At 49.0% G+C, this 16,124-nt stretch overlaps 1 protein-coding gene across 1 annotated transcript; it reads left to right on the forward strand.

Moving 5' to 3' along the window:
• The first annotated feature begins 430 nt into the window (after positions 1 to 430).
• On the forward strand, positions 431 to 14,753 carry LOC108157749. The gene is made up of 7 exons (XM_017289930.2): positions 431 to 1,322; positions 5,776 to 6,362; positions 8,375 to 8,638; positions 8,769 to 8,946; positions 9,219 to 9,325; positions 11,407 to 11,484; positions 11,571 to 14,753. Exons 2-7 carry the CDS (start codon positions 5,991 to 5,993, stop codon positions 11,709 to 11,711), a joined length of 1,140 nt encoding a protein of 379 aa, XP_017145419.1. The 5' UTR covers positions 431 to 1,322; positions 5,776 to 5,990; the 3' UTR covers positions 11,712 to 14,753.
• Positions 14,754 to 16,124: the final 1,371 nt, after the last annotated feature.

A 16,124-nucleotide genomic window follows, 5' to 3' on the forward strand; every position in this document is an offset into this window, starting at 1 on the left:
CGCCTCATGTGGCAGCCTGCTGCTGCCTTGCCTCACCTACTTTCTGCACTTGGGCATTTGCCGGCTTCAGTCTCTGCCTGTGCCTGTGCCTCAGCCTCAGCTTCAGCGGGGTGGCTGCAACAACAAAAAAAGCTGCAAAAAAGCGGAAAAAAATATTGAAAAAAAAACCTCCCCAGCTGCGCTGCCACCACTGCTGCTCCCTCGCGGCCCGAGTCCTGGGTATCGCTTACAACAAACACTTGCAGCGTGGGCAAAGCTCCTCTTCAACTCTTGGCCCCCCGCCACCATATGGGCTGGCAGCGACGTTAGCGTTAACGTTAACGTTAGCGTTAATGTTTACGGTGCGGCCCGGCTCGAGAAGTTCCCCGAGTTCTGTGCCTCGTCTCGACTGAGGAGGCAACTGAGGCCCAGAGGCAGCTGAGGCACGGCTGCATTGCTGCCAGCCAGCCAGCCAGCCAGCCCAGCCAGGGAGGAGTCCGCAGTACGTTCGCGTGCTTTGCATACTTTGGTTGCATTTTTTCCAGCGCTCCTCCGCCACGTTCCGCTCTGTTCCGACCCGCGCACCGGCTGCAACACGGTAGCGCGCGATTTGTCCGTGCGAGCGAGTGAGTGATTTCCAGTCGGCAGGAGCTTGGGGGGATTCCCAGTTTGAACTGGCCGCTTTTTTGGCATCCTTTTGTTGCTGGTAATCATCGTTGGATCGCTGGCTTCGAGGCAGCAAACTGTGGCATTTTTTCGGGGTTCGCGTTCGCGTTCGCTCCTCCTTTTGTCAGTCGTAATTTGCTTGCCATTTTCCGTCGCCGTCTCCGTGTGCGTGTGTTTTTGTGTTTCCGGCCTCGAATTTTTCCGCGCAAAAGTTGGCCATTTTGGCGCCAGTTTTTTGCCGGCCTCCGGTATTGGCAGAGAGAAAGAGAGAGAGACCGACAGATTTGCGGCTAAAATCCTTCGATCCCAATGCCATAAATCAAATGGCATAATTGTGCGTGTGTGACCAGCGTCTAACGGGCATCCTGCATCGTTCGTTCCTGCAGTGCTCCAGCGTTGCGTGCCACCGAGCCTCGAGGACTCTCTGGACCACAACAAGTGGACGGACAGGTGGCCCACCCGGAGGGGAAGTTTTGGCGGATTATGTCTTTATAGGCCCGCCAGAGTCAACAAATCCCCGAACCAAATGAAGTGCCGTGGCATTTGATTAGAAGCAACGACTACTAAACGCCCCCAAAGCCGCTTAATTTGTGTCCCGTGTCCGTGCGAGTGTGTCTTGAGTTTGGGGCAGCAACAACGGCGTTGTATCACCTGTATCGCTTGCCACAATACACCATGTAAGTAAATTAATCGAGTTGCCTGTTGTATGTGGCAGCTTGCCGTTTCCACTGAGTGATTATTCAATCAACGATAGAATATCGCTCAACGGAGTTCATAATCATGGATTAGGGTCAATTCTGGGTGGGATATGTGGTGGGTGCACCCAAAACACGGGATGAGATGAGTGACCCCTGAGAGCACTCTTAAAGCCACTTAAAGCCAAGTGTTTCGACAGCTATTACAAAAAATAACATTTTATTCATTTCATTTAAATAGTAATTTCCTTTGAATGTGTTGCTCTTAATTTGTAGCATTTATTCCCTGCTGCAAAGAGCAGAGTCCAAGTGCTGCCATTTTCCCCAACTTATTTGGGTCTTAAGCCGAGAGCAAAACTACTATCACCCCCCCCTGCGAAAATCCCATTTAATACAGCTCACTATTTGAATAGATCTGAGCTCTTTCTCCGTTTGTTTTCAGACTCGGAGCTGAATGGAGAATGGAGCTGGCTAAACTCGGTAGCCGCCCGCAGGCGGAAGGCAAAGCTCCTTTTCAGCTGAGCTCAACTCATCTCAACTTTCGCATTGGATTTTGAATCCTTTTCGAGCCGTTCCCAAACCACAATGAAACCACAAAAACCACAGCAAAAAAAAATAAAGAAAAATATGAGGACACTTCAACTCTGTTGCAGCTCCAGACATATACCAGTACTCATTTATTCTGCAAACCTACCTCCATCTATTCAGTCATCTGTGGCTCGTCTTATAGCCGTCTCTCGAACCATCCTCCCTGCACTTCGTCACACACATACGCGCTCGAATCTCCGGTCTGGATTCATCTTAAATTTGCATAACAAGCGGATCCAGCAGCCATATCACACCCACCGTAATTATGTGCAAACAAACGCAGCAAATGAAATTTCAATTAAAAATCCAAAGGGGGACAAACGCTTAGCGAATGGGGGGTACAAAAAGTGAAATCGAAGCCGTCGACATCACACGCTTTGTTGTTGGCGGACCATCAGCTGGTTGGGGGTTGGTGCAGGGACTGCGTGCATGTGCATCCACTCCAACCTCCACTTGGAGGGCTTCCCAGTCACAGTCACAGTCACAGCCGCAGCCACAGCAAGTTGCAAGTGCGTAGCGTAGCCATCCATCCAGTCAGTTAGTCAGGGAAAGGGAACCAGTCGAGTGGCGACTCAAAGTGAATGCCATGTGGCAAGTGCACCGTCAGATGCAGTGACATTGGCGCACGAATCAAGCTGCTCACTCCCTGCCCCTGCCCTCACAGCTTTCCCCATTGCTCCTCAAGTGACTGGCCGTGCAATTTTGTTGCCAACCTTGAGGGCGTCGGTAAGCCCGTTACCCGAGCTCCTGCCCCCAGCCCAGAGTCAAGGCTGTTTATTCCAGCGATGGGAGGGAGAGCTCTCCCAGCTCCCAGATCCCGGCTGAACTACACTGTTTTAGAGAGCATTATAATGGGGAGCAAAATTATGCAAAGCCCCGAAGCCGAGGGAAAGCAAAATCTATAAGCCAAACAGTTGAACCCGTAACGCCTGACTCCAGGGCTAGTAATATTTAATCTAGTAGCTAGTAATAAAATCAGGTTGGCACAGCTTCGAAGATATTGGATTCTGGATGCAAAAGAGCCCCCCAAAATGTTAGAGAAACTAATGAAACTAGGCAAAATTCTCTAAAACTATAGACAATTCTGCCAACATTTGACTGCCAAAATGCTTATAGGTAGGTATCATTGGTTGAACGAATTTCGGATGCCTCTGCCAGGGTATTTTCAACTTCGTTGCAATAAAATTTAGCCTTAATTTTTGTTTTTCTTTTATTGCTTTTGGGTTTTTTTTATTCACGGCTAGCTATGTCAACATGGCAGCCAGCCAGCCAGCTCCGGCTCCAGCTCTGACTGCAGTTCCAGCTCCAGTTCCAGTACTTCCCTCCCCATCATTATTGTGCGCCTTTTTGTGTGCATTGTTGTTGTGGGTGCTGGGGGCTGGGGGCTGGTGGCTGGTGCCGTGGCTGTGGCCGTGCTGAGTGCTGGGGAGACTGCAGCGGAGTTGCCATTGCAGTTAATTGAAAATACTAAATTTCCACTGTCTAGACGGCAAATTATATGACAATTGTTAGAGCGCGCTCATGTTTGGCTTTCATATTAAAATTAATTACTCTGGCTGAATTTTGCATATAAAAATGTGCCGTGAAAGGCCATAAACAATGGGGCCATTGTCATGTGTGTTTATACACTCGTACCTGCGAGTACATTTGATTGTGTGCGACGTCCTGTGACTGTGACCGTCCGTCCGAGTGTTGTTTTGGCGTAATTTAAGCAAAGCCCCAGATCCGATTCCCTGAAATTCCTAGGTCTTTCGTAATTAGAGTGCGAAGGCGAGCAGTTGCGGGGGTAATTAGAGAAAGTGCGTTGCACATTTTGGATAATTTCACACGCCTCAAAGGCCTCACACACACATCACGAAATGCCCCGGTAATTGCAGGGCCACATAAAGTGCAGGAAATCACATTTGAGCCTGGGAAGGAGTGCCAGGAGTGAGTGTGAGATGAGCAGAGGAAATTGCACAAAATTTCAACAATAATTACAAACGGAAATCGTGTGCAGGCCGAAAACACCTTTGATCAGGTCTCGGACCTCGGTCTCCCCCCGGGGGGACAAACGTAAACAATTATTTAGCACTTAATAAACAACAAAATTGAAAATTTAAGACGCCTACCGGAGTCAGCTTGCGGCATATGCAAATTTCGAGCATTTACATGCATGTAATTACACTCTGATATAAATGGTATATGGCATTATTGCACGAGTATATGCATATATCTGGATGGGGCTGGGGCTGGGGCTGGGACTGTTGCCGGGCCTGTGGCATGTGCCACTGACATTCATTAACTGGAAGTGGCAACCTTTCGAGGCAGCTGCAGCAAATAAACGTTGACAGTGGCAACCTTTCGAGGCGGCAACTGCAGTAAATAAACTTTGGCCAAGAACGGGCAGCATCTGCATCTTCCCAAAATTGACTTAACTGATTTTCCATCCCCCCTCTGCATTTTATTACGTGTTTATTATGCTAACAATGTGCCGAAAGTTTGCCGGGGCAGGAGGTCCTTCGAACTCTCACAGAGCATCTTTTACCCAAATTCTATATCGGAATGTCTCCTTCTGGACTCATGGAATGTCTTGTGATACTCACATACTTGAGAGCCACTTCTTCGTTTGCTAAAAAGCAATCATCATACGCCCCATTGTCCAGCATTTCGGGAATTTCATCTGGCGTTTATTTATCAATATGAAAGGTATTCCCCAGCCACTTCCACACACCCAAATCAAAGACAAATTCAAATTTGTTCTGTCTGCAAGGACGAGTATATAAATCAGTCCACCAGTCAGGCAACCCAACCACTTGACGGCACCGCAGCCACACTCAATGACAACTGCAGCCAGCTGTGTGTGTGTGTGTGTGTGAGGCAGAGAAAACAGTAGCCACATTATTTTCATTAGGGCATTGTTTGTCTGGTGTCTTGGACATTTACGCATACGTATACTTTTCTTTCGTTTCTGGAGAGGAAGAACACCTGGAGCGGAGTGGGAAATGTTTGGCTGGGCATTATTTCCTCTGGCGGCAGACATTTGCATTTCATTTTTCAAACAAAACAACAAACAACAAGCATAGTCTTGGGCTCTGAGTCCTTTACATACCCTCGATGGAATAGTGATCCGATCTGTAAAGTCTGATTGCCAGCTATATGGTAATAGGTGTGTTCCTAGATAGCATTCCAATTAAGGCAATGTGGGATATATTTAATGGGTGCAGGAATATGCTTTCTTAAACGAGTACCAAAACAAATGGTTAAAATCAAAATTCCTTCTCCCACGGCATTGTAGAGGGGTGCAAACGGGGAGGCAAGGCCCTCTTGCAAATAGTTGGAGGACGACTTTGCCTTTGTCTTTTGTCTGTGACCCGAGGGCGCAGTCGGTTCCCGTTCCCCCTCTCAGGCAGATTTCTCTCTGTCTGTCTGTCTGTCTGTCTGTCTGCCTCTCTGTTTGTGTACTCCCTGAGTGTTTGGGTGTGTTGGCCGGTCCGGTCCGGTCCATCTGTCATTTTAAGTGGCTTATTCATATGCAAGTGGCTTCCGGGGCTAAACATATTCAAGTGTTTTAGTGGCTCGTGTACATGACCGAGCATTATCATTAAGTGCTTATAGGCAGGATCCCAACCCTGGCTTCCTCTGACCATCTGTCTGCGTGGGTGAACAATGACTGTTATTAACACAAATTGATATGCCAGGCCCTGCTCTTGCTCCCGCTCCGACCAGCACCTGGCTGGGGTACTAAGGCTTTAATGGCCATACCCTGACCCTGGCCCTGGCCGGAAGTATCCCAAACAGCATTACGCATACGCACTTTTGCACTAAGCCTGTCTCTGTCTCACTCTGTTGCACTTTTCCTTTGCAGCTGCTATGAAGGCAACGTCCAGCAGCACCCCGCCCACCACCAGCAGCAGCAGCAGCGCCGCCAGCAGCAGCAGCCATCCCCAGGAGCCATCCCTGGCGGGGACGGCGGCCACCACTGCCGGGGCGAGCACCTCGAAGCCCCACCGGCTGGCCAAGGTATCGTTCGCACCGCTGGACATCGGCGTGCCGACGGTGGCCACGTGATACGCGAACACGATGCCCAACCACAACATCGTGTGCGAGTGGCTGCGCACCATCGGGCTGGCCCAGTACGGGGAGAGCTTCCTGGAGAATGGCTACGACGAGCTGGAGATCTGCAAGCAGATCGGCGAGATCGATCTGGATGCCATCGGCGTGGACAATCTGTCGCATCGCGGCAAGCTCTTGAAGAGCGTCCGCATGCTGCGCGAGAAGGGGGCGGCCATTGTCTATGTGCTCATCAACGATCCGAAGGCGCTCAGCAACAGCAACGAGATCCTGGCCTCCGACTGTGATACGCCCGTGACCATGAAGGAGCTGGAGGCGGTCATGAAGCGGCACCTCGAGGCCGACGGCATCCGCCTCACCGCCCACCCGTACTCCACACCGGTAAGTACTCCAAGCCCCCAGCCCCCCCCCCCCCCCCCAGCAACTATCCTGGCAACTAGCCAGTCGTCCAAGCGATTGCTCTCTTATCTTGGCCATTCTGTTTGGGGCCTGGCAATTTGCTGGATCCTCCGCCTCCTGCCCCACGGGAAGCAACGTGTGACAGTCGCCGGTGCGCTCTAATGTGAAATTAACACGATTTTAATTTAGTTAAACCGAGTGGCCAACCGACCCCGAGGGCCCCCAGCCCCCGCTGGGTTTAGCCTTTCTGTAGACTGTTTATTTTATTATTCGAGCCAGCAGCCAGCCAGCATTCTGGTCCCAGGTCGGAGACCAAAATGATTTTGCATTGCGTTAATTTTGTTTATTTTTGGCACTCGCGTATTTTTTGGTCAATGCTGTTGGCTGTTGGCTTACAGATAAAACTGTACATTGTGGCTGGGGTCTGCAGAGCGGAAGGAGGTGAATGTTTATGAATGGGGAACAATTAAACGATCGGCTAAAACGGCCAGACCAGCAAATTGTACAGCACAGCACCGAAGTACAGTACAGACTGCACCGGTATCAGCTATGCCCACGAGAGTGCTCTCAAGGAGAACTCTCCCTCTCTCTCCCCCCGTCTCATGCCCCACTGTTTTTGGGGGAGCAGAAATGCATATTGAAAGCCCCTTGGGCTTGGGATTGCTTCCCTTTGTCTGTAGTTTATTTTTTCATGAATGTTCTGTACTCGTATCTGTGTTTGGGTATGTGTATCTTTGTATGCTTGTGAGTGTGTGGAAAACATGTCACTGGTTCAGGGCCGTCGCCTGCATTCCGCCAAAGAAATCCAATGCAATGCAAATGCAAATAGATGCAAAGCGAGGCTGCCTCCATTTAAAGTTATTTCAAGAGGTGCCTGTGCTTGGGCCCCAGAAAGAAGAACGAGGAGGAGGAGGACTTCATTTAAGGGCGTGGCAGTACTGAGCCTATTGAGCACGCATAGAGTGTTGACAGTTGCCAGACCCGACCGAGACTCGTCAGATGCTGATGCTGTCGATGATGTTGCAGCTGCTTAATATGCAGGCCACGCTGCCACTTCCACTTCCACGCAAAGAGCCCAAAAAGTGTGCAGTCTGCGGAGTCGACTCCTCGTAGAATGTGTGAAAACTTTGTCATAGGCTTGTGCCTGCATCGGCCTCTGCTGCTTTGCATTTTAATTAGCGGCTCTCTTTATTCCTCCGTTGAGTACTTAACATAGTTTGTCTGGCGAGATGTGGTTAAATATTTACGATTGTTGGCTCAAATTGAAATGGAACTTTAAGACCGAAATGAAATTATACCAAATGGATGGCTAGACGACAGGTGTCTGTGGGGGGTCCGACCACGGAGTCCCTCCAGATTCGGGGAAAGGAGGAGCTGGCTGCCAGACTTCTTGGCTTCTGGCACGAGCCGGGCAGAGCTGCTCTGCACTCCGTCTGAGCCATGTTGACGCGCGGGCTGCAACTTCAACTAATTGCACTTTGCGCTGATGAGACAGACATCTATCTGTGAGTGTGTGTGTGTGTTTGTTTGTTTGCATCTATGTAGCTTTGTCTGTGTGTTTGTCTGTCTGACAGCTGCAGACAAGTTGCAGTTGAGCACAAATGTTTGCATGTGCATTACATGAATGCGACGCTAAATGAATTTTCCCAGCCAACCCTCCTCTAACTCGTAGAGAGCTCTCTGGAATAGAAAGATGCACACAGATACTGCAGATGCAGATACAGATACAGAGACAGAGACAGACACAGATACTGCTGCCGGGGGCACGATGGAGCTAGGGGATGCTTCAATGACCGCTTTGAATGTCAAACAGGACACATTTAAGTGGCAGCCTCACGCTAATTACCGGAAGATATTAACACTTGTGTGGCTCCTGCTCCTGCTCCTGCTCCAGTCTGTCTGTCTTCAAGGAGCTGCTTTTGACCCTGGCCTTAGTGGATTGCATTGCGGTTGAGTCTTAGCCATCTCTCAGTCTTTCTGTCTCTCATTTGCAGGAGGGCAAACGTGGATATCTGGAGGGACTGGCCGCCCACTACAGCAAGCAGATCAACATGCCGTACGAGGACGTGCTGGATGCCATCGAACAGGTGCGCCTATCCAAGTGGAAGGAGCGGCATGTGCGCATCTCCACGGGGCACACACTCACCCGCCGCCTCGCCGGCGTTCCGGGCTCCAGCAGTTCCGGCGGAGGACTGGTTAGCTCCTCGGTGATGCCCACCAGCCACAGCCAGCCGCTGTATGTGCCCGGCAAGTATTTGGTAAGCGGAACAAACTCTTGGCTTTTTACGGCCCGAGTGCTTTTATGACTCCCGGAATCCCGAACTCCCGGCTAATCAGACCCTAATTCATCTCGTTCATTATGCATGTGTGTGCCGCACGGACCTCCAGCCCTCCAGCTGCCTCTCGAACCGCGAGGAGAACGAGATCTACAGCTACACGCAGAACGATTTGGCCAATCGGATGGCCCGCAACGCCATCGACTCCAAGTCGGCCCTCAATCTGAACGGGATGCAGCACAGCTATCCGGGGGCGCGCACCAATTTCTTTTACGACTTTTCCGCAACAGGTAAGGGACGAGAAGGAGGAGCAGGAGCAGGAGCCGGACGGGGCTCCTGCCAGAGGTTAGAGACACTTTGGCGGCTCTTTCGCTTTTATGGCTTTTAATTCAATTAAATTGGTTTGCGCTTAAACTTTGTCTGTCTGGTTAATCAAATGAACTCCTCTGTCGGTCTGGTTTGCCTGTTTGTTTGATACTCGGTTTTGATTGTTTGTTTGCCTTCTTTCCGGGATCTCTCAATCTGGAATCGGCTCTATTTGGATCTGCCCCCCGCCCCCCAGAGGGCCGCAACAAGAACAAGCAGCGCCGCACGGTCTTTGCCCGCTTCCTGCAGGGCCTGCGGCAGAGCGGCGACGAGCTGAACGCCACCGAGGGAATGCAGCTGAAGGTGAGTGGAAATGGGAAAAATTCAGGGCTTCATTGCGTGGCTGGGATGGGGAGCTTCCGCTTCCGCTTCCGTAAGTGTTGTTTTACCGAATGGCACGATTTGCTGCCATTTTCATTGCATTTCCGTCAAGAGAGAGAGGCATTTCCGCCTTGACATTCGTCGGTTAAACATACACCACTCTATAATCTCCTTAAGACTTATGAATATGGTGAGAGTTTTGCACATTTCCCGCTTCTTCACTACTGATTCCACTCTCCCGGGAAGCCATGAAAAGTTCTATAATTTGGAGGCAACTTCAAAGCATTTCCTTGCCACATTCAAAACAAAAACTTTCGCTGGTCTCTGTCGCTGCCATCCCCCTTCTGCATCTCCAGCCATCTCTCTGTTTAATGTCGAATTTTAGCAATGGACAACTTTGGCCATCGCTTCCGAGGACAGGGCGTGGGTGGGTGGCCACGGGGGCTACTTATAAAATTAAATTAAAATAGAAAAACCGCGTAAACCTACAAATAACAACGACAGCAGCAACAAAGGGAAGTGGGGGGGAAAGTCCCCTGATAACGGGGGGAACAGAGGGAACAGCGTGCGGGGAGAGTAGAAAACTTTATCAAGGCTAAGCCGATAAAAGGCAATTACCGTTAATTGCGTTGACTTGGCCAAGGCAAGCGGGCCAAAACCAGACAATGACAACACTGGCAGAGCAAAGAGCACAGGCAGGAGGACAGGAGGACAGCAGGATAGCAGGACAGCAGGACAGGACATGTGCCGGATGCAAATGCCAGACTCGCAGATATGAACTGCCGATGGGAGGAGCAGGAGTATGATGAAGAAGCAGATACAGATACAGAGGCAGGGCAAGTGGCAGCGGCACTGGCAGGGAGTGGACAGCGGCAGCTGCAAGTGCAAGTGCCAGATACAGATACAAATGCACAGGACAGAGGAGTGCCGAGCAGCAGCACTGGTAAGAGGCTAACAGGCTACTGGGAGCACTGGGATTGTCAAGGGCCTGGAGCACGTTCCTGGGGCCTTCTCCGGCCCGGGTCATTTGCACCTTTGCGCGTTCCGCCTTTTTTTTGCGGTTGCCATTGGCTATCTAGAGGGAGATGGAGATGGACGGGGGGGCATCTAGCGGCTTGGATGGTCCACAGGTAACTGGATTCCCTACACACGATTGTCCTTTTTTTCCGTGTGCATTTGTTTTTATTATTTCAGGCGTGCCAAAGTGTTTTGCTTGGTATGTTCTCTCTTCATTTGGGGGCGGGGTGGAGAGGAGGTTTTCCACCCTCAATTTTCATTCTTTTTTTTTGTGTATTTACGCTCCTGAGAGAGTTTATAACTTTTCGTGTTTTACGGCTGTTGTCCGGTTTTCCTTTTGTGTCCTTTACTCTTTGCTCCTTTGCTGCTTCTCGGGAGCTGCTGCTGCTGCTGCCGGCGCTGTTCATTTAATATTTAAGCACAATTTGCCGCCGTCCAGGACCAAGGACTCGCCTCGCCTCCCTCCTGGCGAGTTTTGCGGTCAATTTTGAAAATGACTTGGGCTAAGCACTGGCGACAATTGTGCTCCGACTCCGTGTTTCAGTTCTCGGGACAACTTCTTTTGTGTTTTTTGGGCAGTGCTGTGTGTCCTTTGGCACTCATTACCTTTCCGTCCCCGGCAGCCCCCCGGCAACATCTGCCACTTGGAGGAGGAGCAGCAGGCGGGATGCCACTGCCAAAGGTCACACGGAGCGTATGTCTAAACTGCTTCGCAAACTCTGCTGCTCGGTTCCGGGCCTGGCCCTGGCCCTAGTCCTGGCCACGCTCTCATTATGCGGTCTGCTGCGGAAATGTTGCTTTGGGGAAATTCAGTTGGGGCTGTCGCTGGCGTTGGCCTTTCATTATACTTATTCGTATTCGCCGCTTTTCATTTGACATTTCCATTTTGAAGTTCTGGGGGGCTGCGGTCCCTTCTGTTTGGAGGTGTCGATTTGTTTTATGCCGTGGGTCTGGTCTGGTGTGGTCTTTTTTCGCAAGCTAATGAAGTAATCATGGGTGGGAGGACAGAAGTACGAGTAACATCTATCTACCATTTGCCATTCCAGACAAACGAGCGACTGAGGGCCTGCAGCACGATGAAGCGACCTGAGCCGCACCAGGACTTTGAGAAGACCATTCAGAGAGTAAATATGAGAGTCCACACCCCACCCCCCAGCCCCCACTGGCATTCCATGACTGAGTAATGTATCTTTGGCCTTTTTGCACCCAGCTCAAGACACAAAAGGCGGCCCAGAAGAAGCCCGCCAGCGCGCCCATGGACATTGCGTGTCACGAACGGAACAAGGAGGTGGCCCTGGCCCATGCCCACGTCAACGAGATGCCGCTGAACAACTACACGAAGCATCCCTAGGACACGGCCCTAAGCAGCGCTGCTGCTTAAGATCAACGCTAAACAATCGAACCCCCAATCAACACACAGGCATTTCAATCAATTCAATTTTTCAATCAGGTGATACACATGTTAGGCAAGCAGGAATCGGAGCATAGTCTACTCGTATTACTCGAAGAGGCTTAGAGACTTAGGGATAGTTAAGGATAGGGATAGCGAAGATCAACGAAGCAATATAGCAATACGTATATGTATCCATAGATTTAGTGGAGTTTGACTTACCTCTAGTACTAATTGAATTACCTAGAACCTTACCTGATCGCCACCTGAACTCTCTCTCGTGTATAGTCACCACCATCAGCACCACCTAGGATAGAACCCTCTATAGCTCCTCTATAAATAACTCTCACTTTGTTTCGTTTGCACCCTCTCCATTGATGCCTCCCCACAGACTCCCACTCAAAATCGCCATACAGAATCAATCAGGACAGGCTCTTGCCCCGAAGTCTATCAACAATTATTTCGAACACCCCGAGAAACCCACAGAGAAACACAGTCTGCGAATGCGGCACCAAACTCCGCTGGGAAATGTTGACAAAACGCAAAAATCCAACAAGCTTAACGCTAAATCAACACCCATACAGACCGAGAGGGGACACACACACACACGCACGCATGCAGGGGGGGAGAGGCGGGGAAGAGGCTCCCACAGATAGGGAGCCCGGGAGCCCTGCCCGGCAAACTTGTCCTAACCGCAGACGTTGCACAGACAGACACTGACGGAGCAGACGGACGGGCCTGACTGTGTGGCATTTCCGTTTCAACTTGGCATTGCATCGATTTTGGTCTTTGGTTTTTCGGGTGCGTGGCACATGGTGCGGCTTGCAGGGAGCGGGTGCTCCTGCGGGGTGCAGCTGCAGCTGCAGGCGGCCTTTGCCATTTGCCTTTTTTGCATTTTAATTGCATGTTGTGCCCGAAAGTATGCAACGAACTTGCCCCGGACCCACATAGACACACTGGCATCCGTGTGCAGGAGTGTTGCATGTTTCTGATCTGTCCTGCTGCGACAGAGAATGCGATTTGCATTTTTGAGCCGTGCAAAGGCATTTGAAATTCGTTTTTAATTTTGTTTGCTTTTTGGCCAAGAGGCATTCACCGACCGCCCGACCGCCGGACCGACCGACCATTCGATGGAGCCATCGGCTCGCGGTTGTCTTTGCCATTTGCCAAAACTCCCTGGCACTGCAGCAGCACCACCCGTGCTCGTGTTATTAAATGTCTGGGGCTGCCACGAAATTGAAACATTTAGTGGTTACGTGAGCGGGTGCCAGCGCCAGCGCCAGTGCGTGCCAACGATGCTCATTTCCGGTTCCGCTTGTCGCCGAAACTGCAATTAGCTCAAGCACTTAAGGCCCGAGCCGGTCTCCCGTGGAAAGTTGGAAACAGCTTGTGACAGTCTTAAAGGTTTTTTTGTCAGCATTTCCATTGAACAACACTCGTCCGAGTACTCGTATATAAATATTCGTTTAATTGATAGAATAGGTTTTTTTCTTTGATTTATTTCAATTGGTTTTTAGCTTGTGTTAACGTGCAATTAACTCTGCCAGGCCTCGATGATCATTTTATTTAAATTAAATTAAGTGCAACAGAGCCTCCGCAGAGAGGCGTCCCCGTCCCCCGTGCCCCACCCCACAGCCACCCAGCCAGCCATCCACCCAGCCACCCAGCCATCCACCCATCCAGCAATAGTGAAAATAGTATAGACAAACAAACAAACGAATGCAAACAGTGAAAAAAGGTGAAATTAAATATAGGCAAAGTGAAAACAAAGCAACAAAACTCTGGCCGGTGCCGTGCAGTCAAGTGTAAAATGGTGCGCCAGTTTAATATACATATAATTGTTTAACTACATATAAATATACATACACATATACAGCTACAGATACAGATACAGATATTCTCATACATATAAATGGCTCGAAACAATGAGAGACCCATCAGCAGATACAAACATACATATAGATACATCAGCACCTTTTATGTGTAAAATGGATAAAAACAAAGTCAAATTGTCGTATTCCACGCTCCCTTTAATCGCAAACGAAAAACGAATAAAGTCCCCGAACTATAGGTAGTATATAAACTAAATCAGGCGAAGGAATCACTTGTGCGTAAGCCCCAATCACAATTTAAATTAAGCAGCCCACAAATCAATCGTATGACATAGTTTTGGGCAGTGGAGAGAATCTCGGCAGATGCACGGCAATCAGGAGCTGCTCGACCAAATGACAGAACAGACTAATGGCCAAGTGCACTCGGGAGCACCACAAATCATAATGGAGAAGAAGTAGCCCACAGAGAGGGCCCCGTAGGAGACTTCCTTCCCTTGGAAATGTGTTCAGTTAAGCAATTAGGCGAAAAATCAATAAATAGCCATATATATTTATTAGTTTACCATGAATATTGATGACTTTTACAATATACAATATATATATACACGAATATACATATATTTACTGGTAGCTACATATATTTACAATTAAAGTCTATGGACGATGGTCAACAAATTTCAATTTACATACGTAAGTGTTTAAGCAAAATGCCAAAAGCATTTCAAATGCAAATGGATAAAAATGTACACGAGTAAGTCATGAAAAAATGCAAATATATATGCGAATATATACATACAAATTGATTGCAAAACAAATAAATAATATTTATGAAAATAGAGCACGCGTGAAAGCGTGTCAAAATTATTTGACTTCCACACACACACAACACACAACACACCCATCCCATCCCAACCCAGCCCATTCCATCCCATGTAATCGTTCAAATATATTCATATATTTACAGATTTATGTGTGTAGTAGTGCTATGTATACACCAGCCAGGCCCATATGTACTTTAAATAAATATTTAGCAAACGTATGGAATATGTTGCAATTGTAATCGCAAAGCAACAAAAAGTGTAGAAAATCTGCATATGTTATGTGGAAACTTTTACAGTCAATTGAATCCTGCATTTTTTAAGTTCTATTCGAAAACAGAAATAAAGAGAGTTTTTCCACACCAAAGTTGCTCAATGGGAGAGGTGTTTCGGTAGAGGGAGGAGGGTGTCATCCCCCTTTAAAGTATTCCATCAGTAAATCATTTTATCCCCAGCCCCGGGCCGTAGATGATTGATGATTGCTTTTGAAGCGTCCTCTCTCTCAATCCCTCTCTGGGTGAAAGGAGCTGATATTGTGATTGCTCTTACATCCACACCTTCAAGAGGAAGCAAGCGGAACCCTAGGCACTTAAGGTATGCATAGCAAAAGGGGCACAAGATGGCAGGGAGGCTATGGCATGTGAATATAACACAAATTAACAAGGTTATCTGGCAGTATGAAGACTATTTCAATACTTTGGATTGCACTTGTAAAGATAATGAGCAACTATAAAGATAGAAGGCACAGATTGGCGGCAGTCATTTAGGACACTGCAATGAATCAATATAACCATCATTATACTATACTAAAACATATATGTCGAGACTGCACATCTCGAGACTGACATTAGATGAATGAGAGACCTCTTTAAAGTGGTTCAGACTCCTTGAGAACTCCTTGCTTGTAACGAGAAAAGGGATAAAAAGAGGTAACCCAAATCCCCTCCACTTTCGAGCTTGAAAGATGCCCATCAGTATTTATTTTGCAGGTCGATCAACTTACCAATTATTTGGTTTCTATTAAAATATACTCGTACTCATGCAAATCCACACTCGGCCCAAATCGAGGCTAGAGAAGGAAGGGTCGAAGTAGACTCCTGCCGTATCCCATTAAAACAAATGAAAGCAATTTGTGTGGAGAGTGCGGGGCAGAAAGAAATGCAGTGCCGGGCTCCTACTCGAATATTCCCAAACAAATATGCAGGTCTCCTCTGTGCCACACTGCCGCATGCCCCCCCCTGCTCTCACAGTTCGAACTTCGAACGTGTCATTGTAAGTTCAAGTGTAGCCAAGAGCATCGGCATCGTGCAGCGGCACTCGCAGCAGCTGGAGTGGGAACAGGAGCAGCAGCAGGAGCTGGAGCAGAAGTCCTCCAGCTGACTCCAGCTCTGGAGCGGACCTGGATGAGTGCTGATGATGATTGTTGGCATCGCAATGAAGAGGGAGGAGGGGGATGCGACTGGGACTGCCACTGGTAGTGGGACTTTTCGGGCCTGGTCTGGTCTGTGACGATTGTGATGGGCACAAAAGCCAACGGCTCATGAAAAATGCATGCGACTCGGCTGGCTCATATGTTTTATGGCTTGTTGAATTCCGTTGCTGCCCCGCCAGTGCCTCGCTCCCCCCGCCTCCTCCCTTGTAGTTCAAGTTGTAGTCAAAGTCGCTGCACACAGCCGTAGAGCCTGTTAAATTAATAAAGGACACGCCGGCAGGACCCTGACAAA

Source organism: Drosophila miranda, chromosome 2 (genome assembly GCF_003369915.1).
Source record: "Drosophila miranda strain MSH22 chromosome 2, D.miranda_PacBio2.1, whole genome shotgun sequence".
In the NCBI taxonomy this organism is placed as follows: domain Eukaryota; kingdom Metazoa; phylum Arthropoda; class Insecta; order Diptera; family Drosophilidae; genus Drosophila; species Drosophila miranda.

What these genes read in the sequence shown, in the direction of transcription:
- LOC108157749 (XM_017289930.2), top strand. Translation starts at nt 5,991, where the DNA reads ATGCCCAACCACAACATCGTGTGCGAGTGGCTGCGCACCATCGGGCTG. An exon ending in CCCACCCGTACTCCACACCG is followed by an intron (nt 6,363 to 8,374) that starts GTAAGTACTCCA and finishes TCTCATTTGCAG; the next exon opens with GAGGGCAAACGTGGATATCT. An exon ending in TTACGACTTTTCCGCAACAG is followed by an intron (nt 8,947 to 9,218) that starts GTAAGGGACGAG and finishes CCCGCCCCCCAG; the next exon opens with AGGGCCGCAACAAGAACAAG.